Raw genomic sequence first — 9,225 nt, forward strand, 5'->3', positions numbered from 1 at the left:
ATGATGTTTATCAGTATCTTAGTTATCTTAAAATATGTAGGCATGGAATCATGCTCTAGGTCATAGATCATTTTCAGAGTGTAAAAGTAATATACTGATTGTTGATTAGTAGTAAAAATTAAAATAACTTAATGCTATTTGGAATTATAAAAGTTCAAAACAAAAGGCTGGAGAATTGGTTCAGTAGATTAGAGCACTGTCTGCTTTTACAGAAGTCTCAGGTTCAGTTTGCAGCTATCACAAGGCTGCTCAATACTACCTCTATCCAAATTCCCAGGGGATACAATGTTCTCTTCTGGTCACTGTGGCTATCAAGCATGCATATGGTACACAGACATACATGTAGTTATTCATACTTACACATAAATAAGTAACTATGTTTTGAGTTTAGAATATTTATTCTTTAAGAACATCATACATGAGCACCAAATGTACATAACTTTCCTTTCTTCTTCACCCTCTACCTTATCCCACGTTCATCCTTCCCAAATTCATGATCTGTTCTTAAAGTAATATAATTACATGTATATACATAGATATATGTATGTATATAATGTGTGTGAGTAAGTGTATATAATCTACTGATTCCATTTAGATTTTATAGTGTGTACATGTGTCCAGGGCTGACAAGTTGATACTGGACAACCTATGCATGACTTTGTCTCTTGAGGATACTGACCTTCCCTCTCTCAGCAGGCATTGACCATGTGTAGCTCTTTGTCTGGGGAAGAAATGTGAAACAACCATTGAAGTTGTTGGTCAGGGGAAAGAAAGACACTCCAAAATTATAAAGGTTATTGCTTTTGCATTTGGTTGCCTTCATAACCTGAAGATAAGAGTCTTTTACTGAAGGTACCACATACTCCAGACACAGGTCTTAGAAGCGCCCATCTTGAACTGACTCAAATGTCTCCTCCCTGAAAACTGGCTCTCCTGATGTTTGGAGGAGCCATGCAAACTTCCAAGGGAGGGGGCAGCTAGTAATAATTCTTTTAAGTTCTAATCATGGCTAGCATCAGTGAGGTTGAGCATGTTATAAAGAACATTTGTGTACCAAGCAAGAGTGTTGACATAAATCCTGTTCTGGACAGCAGTATCCAGGCTCAAGCAACTTGACAACTACATGTGTGCCCCAAACAGATTTTTATGTAAGGGCTTAAGTGAATAATGTCACAGAGTTAGTCGAGTGATATCACCAAGAAAAAGAGCTGGAACGTTTAAAAAAATCTATGGGTTAGTCTAAATAGTTATAGTATTTGACTAGAACTATGTGTAAGTTGTAAAATATAAAGCTAAGTGTAGGAAAACTAAAGTATAGAATGATATGTGTGTGTGTGTATGTGTGTGTGTGTATATATACATTATATATATATATATATATATATATATACATACATATGTATATATATGTGTGTGTGTGTATATATCGATATATGTACTACAGTAGACACATTACAATAATTCTCCAAATGGCAAGAGGGAAACAAAAATAAAGAATGCAAGAAAAACATTTGTTAATTCCTAATAATTAACTAAAGGCTTGTACAAAAGGAAATGTCTCTAGAACTGAGGCGTCTTAACTATTAACCATGCAACTGAAATATTGTTTTTATTAGTTCGTTGAGAATTGTTTGCAGTGTTTGGATCATATGCACCCTCCCTTAACTCCTCCCAGATCTAGACCCCTTTTTACCCAAACGACTTCTTGCTGTCTTTTCTTTTTATCATAATCGAGTCCAATTTGTGCTGCCCATTTATTCTTAAATGTGTGGCCTCTCCTGGAATGTGTATCTCTTACCAGGGGCTGCACTCTTAGAGAAAACTGACTCCCTCTCTCCCAGTCTCCCCCAGTTTCTATTAACTCCTTTAAAGGAGGGATTTTATATTAACTTTTTCCCTAAGACTTTAATAAACAACTTATTTGTGCAATACCCTAAAACCGAACAAAAATCCCCTTCATAAATGTTCAGAAAATACAACTAAAATATTTTTTTAAAGTGTTAAATGATGAATTATGAAACTAGTCGGAAGGCAATATCATTTCTAATGTTCAGGAAACACATGTGGTAAAGTCTATATAGCCTTTTGTCCAAGAAGCTTCCAGTCTACTTGGTGAATAGAGCCAAAATCTAGCCCAACCATAAAGGATTTTATTTGCTTTTTTTTTTTTTTTTTTTTTTTTTTTTTTTTTTACTTATCAGTGCATAGTTAAAACTATAATTGGTTACAAAAGTATAATTCATTTTAGCAGAAAATTTAAGAAGTAAGTGCATATTCATTAATTCCTATTTATTTAAAGTGTGGGGTTTTTCCTTTGGACTATTAGAAAAAAAGAATTATTTTCATCTATTTCTTTCCTTGAGCTTCTCCAAAGTTCTTTTCAAAGCTCCAATCACGTCATTGTTCCTCAAGCTGTAGATGAGGGGATTGAGCATTGGAGTCACAACAGCGTAGAAGAGAGCAACCATCTTCTCCTGTCCTGCTGAGGATCTGCCCACAGGTCTCATGTATGTAAAGATGGCTGTTCCAAAGCACATAGAAACCACTGTGAGGTGGGAGGCACAAGTCCCAAAGGCTTTGCGTCGTCCCTGGGAAGAGCGAATGCGTAGAATGGCAGCAACAATGTGAGCATAGGAAAATAGCACCAGGATACAAGGAAGCATGATCACCAGAAATCCTGAGATGGCTACCATGACCTTGTTGAGGGAGATGTCCACACAACTCAGCCTCAGCACTGCCAACATCTCACAGGCAAAGTGATTGATGACCTGATGACAGAAGGGTAATTGGAAGATCATGAGTGTCTGCATTAGTGAATTTGTGAGACCAGCAGTCAGACAGGCTGAAGCCAACCCCAGGCACAGCCCTCCATTCATGATGACCATGTAGTGCAGAGGGTAGCACACTGCCACGTAGCGGTCATAGGCCATGGCACCTAGCAAGAAGAACTCTGTGCTGCCCATTGCTAGGGAGATATACAGCTGTAGCACACAACTGTAAAATGGGACGGACTTCCTGGCTGACAGGAAGTGGACGAGCATCTGGGGGACAGTGCTGTTGGTGTAACAGATGTCCACAAATGACAGGATGCTGAGGAAGAAGTACATGGGTGTATGGAGCTTGTTGTCCATCGTGATGAGAAGAATGATGAGTAGGTTCCCCAGAACAGTCAGCAAGTACATGGCCAGGAACAGTGCAAACAAGGAGACCTGAGTCCTCCAGTCACTTGACAACCCCAGCAGCAAGAATTCACTCACCCATGTCTGGTTTTCTTTGCCCATTAGCTTCCTGAGAACCAAGCTCAAGTTATTTATCAATAGATAAAATATTGCTCGGTGCCAAAACTCTTCTGAGAGCCTCCCTTAAGTGAAGCACTGACTAAAATGCTTGGATGTCTCAATTAGAACGTGTGACATTAAGCTTCACTCTCTTCTCTAAATCCAATTTTTAGCCAATGAGTTTCGATTTTGTTGAAGCCCTGTTTCCTCTTATTACTATCCCAGAACCCACAGTGAGATAACGTAACAACTATGAACACTCTTCTATTAATTTACCTTTTTATCACTGAATTCTTCCAGCTATAAAAATATGATGTTCAATTTTTATCTTTGTCTACTCAGGGACTTTGAGTTTCAATTTAGAAAATAGAAAGTGTAAATAGATTTTTTGAGTTGCGAGAAAATGTCAAAAACTCCATCAGAGTCAGTAAGGTTTTAAAAGTGAAATCTATGTGACCATGTTTCATCTTTAAAATCTTCAGATGATTGTCTCTGAGGCTAAGAGTATGCAAAGGAATGATCCCCAGTGTTACGTTCTTCTTCTGAAAGAGTAGCAAAGAAGGGGTTTACTGTAGACTGTATCTGTGAAGATACAAGTCAAATTCAGAGGAGCGTTAGCTAGAGTCTCTCCTAAGTGTAATAATCAATACCTACCACAGATACTATTTACAACCATGAGACCATGGAAATCTAGCAGTATTTTCTCCTGATTGAGTTTATGTTTTGTCACTAAAAGGCAGGGTTCAGAGGCTAATCAGGAAGAGATGGACAATAACTCACCTGAATTAGCTTATTGATATAACTGTTGATTACACCTGCTTCTTAACCTCCCTTTCTTCCTTCTCTCCCTCTTCACCTCTCTCTCTCTCTCTCTCTCTCTCTCTCTCTCTCTCTCTCTCTCTTTCACTGATAGTTATGTATACCTATCACACAATAATGCTTAGTCAGACTTAATTTATTCACAGATACGGGGTTCCTATGCAAAAGCCCATGGGCATTTCCAAGTTAAATTTCTCAAACTTATCTGCAGATCACCACACTCACTGTCATGAGCACAATTGGCACACATTATGATTCTTATATTTTGTGACATTACCTTATTACAGATGGTAAGCAGACAACACACACACACACTAATGTGTACACATATATAGTTGTGTGTGTGTGTATGTGTGTGTGTATAAAATTTGTATATCTGAGGATAGAGTCAAACTCCCTTTTGTGTAATCTCTGTATAACCAGAGATGATTGTGGGCATTCTCCAGGATACCCAGCTCCTTTATTTATTTTCTTCTAAAACAAGCAGGTGTTCTAGTGCCTCAGAAACCTGTCTTCTCTCAAGCTTTTCCTGTTCTCTTTTGACTGTAACTGAGGCAATCAAAAGATAAGAATGTAACTGGCTTGATACCTCCCCAAAACTTCTAATCTTGATGATGTATTTCTGAAGCCTTAAGGATTCTGGGTTTAGAAATGCCCTTAGGAGCTCTTAGTAACCTTGTGTTTACACTTCACTAAATACACCAGTGGTTTCCAAAAGCCTCATGAACTGAGCAAAACCTTTTCCATGTCTCATTTTACTCAACCTTTTCAGAAGGAAACGTGAAGCACATACACACTTATCTCCCTCTTGGTTATCTGCTGGCCTAAGTTATTCTCCTCTCCACTTTGTTATGTCCACACATGTACGGATACGCTCTGCCACTACAACTACAAAACATGGAGTGCATTCTTCAGATAAAGCAGCCTCTAGAGAATCACTAGAATATTGGGGTGTCTCAAACCTGTGCTGGCACCCTTCGCCACAAGTCCTCAGGCACTGTTATAGTCAGTATATTATCATGTCTCTGTTTTTTGCTAAGAACATCTTACGAGGAATGAAACTCCATCTTTCCTTCCTCCGAAGCTATTCCTCTTTTTCATGTATAAAGCAGAACAGTCTTTAACCTGTTTTCCCTTTTCGCCCCAGATCTCAACACATCCTAGGACAGCAGAGTCTACCGTTTTCTGTGTAAATGATCAAAGTCGTATGCCTGGTGGTCTCAGACATATCTGAAAGGACTTGTTTCTCAGTTTGGGTACACAAAATCTCTTTTCTTCCCGGAGTAGGACATAAGAACTTAACCTGTAGCTCTTTAGTAACCAGTTTCAGTCCACCTGCCAGAGGCTTTCAGCAAGCAAAGAGAGGCTGTGTGGCTTCACAGAGAGGCCCTGGCTTCAGTTGTGTGGGACTGAGACACTGGCTTCATGCCACTGGTCCCATCTATACTCACTCATCTCTGAGAAGGAGTCTGCCATTGTCCAGGTGCAGATGAGGGCTTCTGGGGAGGTGGAACTTTTAAGAAGGAACTTCACTCCTCAGAGATAAAATCTCTATAGGCCAATTATGAGGCTTCTGCTACTTTAGTTTTTTTTTTTTTTTTTTTTTCTCTGTCTTAAAAAAAAAAAAACTAAAAACAAAAACAAAGCAAAAATCCAAGCAACTCAACTTTGCCCCTCTACTTGGAATTTTTTTTTTTTTTTTCTGTCATTCTGGTCCTTGATTTCTAATTTACATTTGAGACTTGCAAATGGCAATTTAGACTTCACTAAGTGGAACAAGAGAATCCAAAGTCCCATTTCCCCCTGGAGGCATGCCTCTGATTTTGTTAAAGGTGCACTTTAAGGACTTTGTTGTTTCCCCTTCCTTTAAATAATGAGCTAACATCCTTATGACTTGAATGTTTAACCCAGTATGTCCAGTCACGTAAGACACATTCAGGCAATGTGTCCTGTACCATGACAATTCAGTTCTGTAGGACACACTTTCCAATATTTTCTTCATAACCAATGAAAACATTCTGAAGGATTTTTACCCCTTTAGAGCTACTACCGAAAGACTTCTTTTTTAAACAGACACTATGGACTTATTTTCTTTTTATTAAATCTAGAAGTCTACCTTTGTGTTCTACAAATATCCAGAAATTTACTACTCACTATAAAAAGCAATGCTGAATTAAAGACAGACAGACACACAGAAACACATACACAGAGAGAGAGAGAGAGACAGAGAGAGAGAGAGAGAGAGAGAGAGAGAATATGTGTGTGTGTTTCCCATGTATCTCCCCACTTTAATCATGTAGTGTTAAAATTACTGCATTGGGCGCTAGAGAGATGGCCAGTGGCCCACTGGTTAAAAGCACTGACTTCTCTTCCAGAAAATCTGGGTTTCATTTCCAGCATACACATGGCAGCTGACAGCTATCTATATAACTTCAGTCCCAAGGTACTCAGCTCTCTCTTATGACCTCCATAGGCACTGTATGCACGTGGTATACATGGGTAGCTACAAACAAACACTCATAAAACTAAATATTTTAAACAAAACAAACTTTAAGTAAAAAAAGAATTAAAACAGACGTGGCGGGTGTGTCACATGTGCATCGGTAGGTGGCAGAGAGGAGAGGAATATGTCTATGTTCAATATTCTCACCTATGAATATCTAAATGATTAGCATCCTAACATTCCCTGAAAACAGTAAGCCTGAGACAACCATTATTCCTGCACCAGGGAGCTTGGACAGGAAGCTAGCCTGGTGCTGGGCAGGCCCTGATGGCCTCTGGGACCAGTCTGAAACAAGAAGCGCTGCTAGGGACTGAGGGCCACAGGTGAACCCAAGACAGATGACTCCCACACAGAGCCACTTGGGAGGATGGAGTGAGAACCGAGTTCTAGATAACCATGAGTCTGGACAAGCCATGGAGTCTGGACAGGAAGCTAGCCTGAGACAGCCATCAGTTGGGTGCTGTGCAGGCTTGGAAGAGAAGACCATGTCCGAGATGACCACTGCCAGGCAACATGATGCAGGAGCAGGACATAGCACTCCTGAGACCACTCCTGAGATGAACCCTGACACTCAAAGACCCCAGGTGCTCTAAAAGAAGCAAGTAAATGGTAAAGAAATGGAAGAGAAACAGAAACAGATGGGTGTGGGAACAATGCAGTGAGGTAGAACTGGAGACTTGTGGGTAATGAGAAACAGTCTAATGTGAGTAGCCAGTGTTGGCTTGTGCTGCAATCAGGGACCACATCTGGGTCCGTGGCTCTGAATCAGGGATTTGTTACCACAGAAGTCCAGGAAGACATCACTGGTCAAGGTAATCGCCGGGGGACATGTCGAAGTTTGAGGGCTGTGTAGAATTGGCCCCACTTTCACCTGGGCACTGGAGGAGTGTTGACCCTGGGGGCATAAAAGCAGGAGAGTTGAACCCGTTCTTAGACAGTTGCAGTACTGGGGAGAGGAGCCGCACATTGCTGGAGTTGCAGGTATGCTGGCCCCAAGGATATGATTGGGAAAGACCCGGCCCTATCACTCATCTCCAGTGCAATGGCATGCATGGACAAGAAAGAGATGCCCTTCTCCTTCTATCCCCTCCCCCTCACTACCTAAAGCAGGCAGGAAAGAACAGGAGAACTATCCCTGCCCCTCTCTAGCTGCAGCACTCAGGAGAGCAGGCCCTGTGCCTCACCTGGGCAGCACAGAAGAGCTGATTCTGATGGTGGGGTCTCGGATGAACTGGTGTCGAGAGTATAAGCATGTAAGAGCTGGCCCCACAACTTGTCTGCTACTTATTTACATGGGTGAGAAAGAGATGGCCCATCCTCACCCCTTGCCACCAATGGCAGGCAGGCAAGCTGGTCCTGAGTTCATCAGAGCTCATCAGGGAGAGGTGTCCCTGACCCTCACCTGCTACAGTATGAGTGCAAGCCCTGCACCTCACTACAGAAGCACAGGAGAGCTGAGCCTGGATGTGGGAGCTGCAGGAGAGCCTGCCCTGAGGGTATGAATGTGAGAGAGGTATCCCCACCTATTGTCTACCTATGGGCAGTAGCATGGACCAGGGAGAGGCACCCTCCTCCCCTCCCTCATCCCTCATCATGCTACCTATTGCAGTAACGAAAGCTAGTCATGTCCCTCCGGCTGCAATACTCAGGAGAGTGAGTCCTGTGTGGGGCTGTAGCTCACACGTGGGTGGGCGTGGGTCCTGTTGGGCTCAGTTGTGGTTCCTGTGTGTCTGCCACCCTAGGTAGCTGGAACCGCAGCTCAGAGGGCAGAAGCGTGGGAATCTGACTGAGTTCACTCCACAGTGTAAAAGTCGCAGAACTCTGCTCTAGGCATGGGGAGATCTCAATCTGAGGTCCCACAGGGGCAGAGCTCTTGGATGGGGACCCTTGGGCAAGAAGGCGTTTAGGGATCGACTGGTCTCAGACCCCTGGGCTCCCAGGTGCCACTGGAGCTGTGGAAGAGTTGAGACAGGGGCATATGAGCTGGACCAACCCGCAGCTAAGAGAAACAAGGGGGAGAAACTCCAGTGAGACCCCGCAGAGTAGTGAGACTTGGCTGGGTCATGGCTGGCTTGGCTAGCTTGCTTAAGTTGGATGGAACATAGAGAAGTCTTCCTGTGGGAGGTGGTGGCTCATTGGTTGAAGGCCCACTCTACGGTCTCCACTACGAACCCCAGAGACACGAAGAAGTCCATGATTTATTGTCCAAGGTTTATTGTCATGGCAGAAAGTAGATGTTGCTGTACCCCCCTGCTTTCAGGGCGGGCCTAAGGTTAAATACATTTTGCAGAGAGGAGGGTCTGGGAAGGAAGGCTTAATTGGCTATGCCCTCTGGCCTTTAGGTATCTCATTAATATGGAGATCTCTTGAGACTCTGAGGCCTATAGTCGAGCCCTCTATCTGTGAAGGGGCTGGTAGGGACGTTGCCCTACGTGACAGAAATGTACAGATCAATGGAGGTCTTCGGCCTCATATCAGGAGCCTGAAGTCTGGGAGCGTGGTGAAATGCATGCCGTCTCTAGCAGGGATACCTGTTGGGTCTCTGGTCATCTCTAGCCAGTGCTTGACCAGAAACCATGCTACCCTTTCACGGTCCTCTGCCCCACAGGTCTTGCACCTCGCCTG

At 42.7% G+C, this 9,225-nt stretch overlaps 1 protein-coding gene and 1 non-coding gene across 3 annotated transcripts; one reads left to right on the forward strand and one right to left on the reverse strand.

Annotated features, from left to right (window-relative positions):
• Positions 1 to 379: 379 nt before the first annotated feature.
• On the reverse strand, positions 380 to 5,622 carry LOC117720992 (olfactory receptor-like protein OLF3). Of its 2 annotated transcripts, none has more exons than XM_076913435.1 (2): positions 5,549 to 5,622; positions 380 to 3,820 (listed from the first exon to the last, which is right to left on the reverse strand). In XM_076913435.1, the coding sequence occupies exon 2, from the start codon at positions 3,279 to 3,281 to the stop codon at positions 2,343 to 2,345; it is 939 nt and encodes a 312-aa protein (XP_076769550.1). In that variant the 5' UTR covers positions 3,282 to 3,820; positions 5,549 to 5,622; the 3' UTR covers positions 380 to 2,342. The 2 variants fall into 2 exon arrangements, with proteins under 2 accessions (XP_076769550.1, XP_076769549.1); XM_076913434.1 differs by having other exon boundaries at positions 380 to 3,860; positions 5,549 to 5,581.
• A 1,028-nt stretch (positions 5,623 to 6,650) lies between these two features.
• On the forward strand, positions 6,651 to 6,781 carry LOC117721116 (small nucleolar RNA SNORA17). The gene has a single exon (XR_004608386.1). It is a non-coding gene; the product is annotated as a small nucleolar RNA SNORA17 (small nucleolar RNA).
• The last annotated feature ends 2,444 nt before the right edge of the window (positions 6,782 to 9,225 follow it).

Source organism: Arvicanthis niloticus, chromosome 15, assembly GCF_011762505.2.
Source record: "Arvicanthis niloticus isolate mArvNil1 chromosome 15, mArvNil1.pat.X, whole genome shotgun sequence".
Lineage (NCBI taxonomy): Eukaryota > Metazoa > Chordata > Mammalia > Rodentia > Muridae > Arvicanthis > Arvicanthis niloticus.

Excerpts from the sequence above, each read along its gene's own strand:
- LOC117720992 (XM_076913435.1), bottom strand. The coding sequence starts at position 3,281 with ATGGGCAAAGAAAACCAGACATGGGTGAGTGAATTCTTGCTGCTGGGG.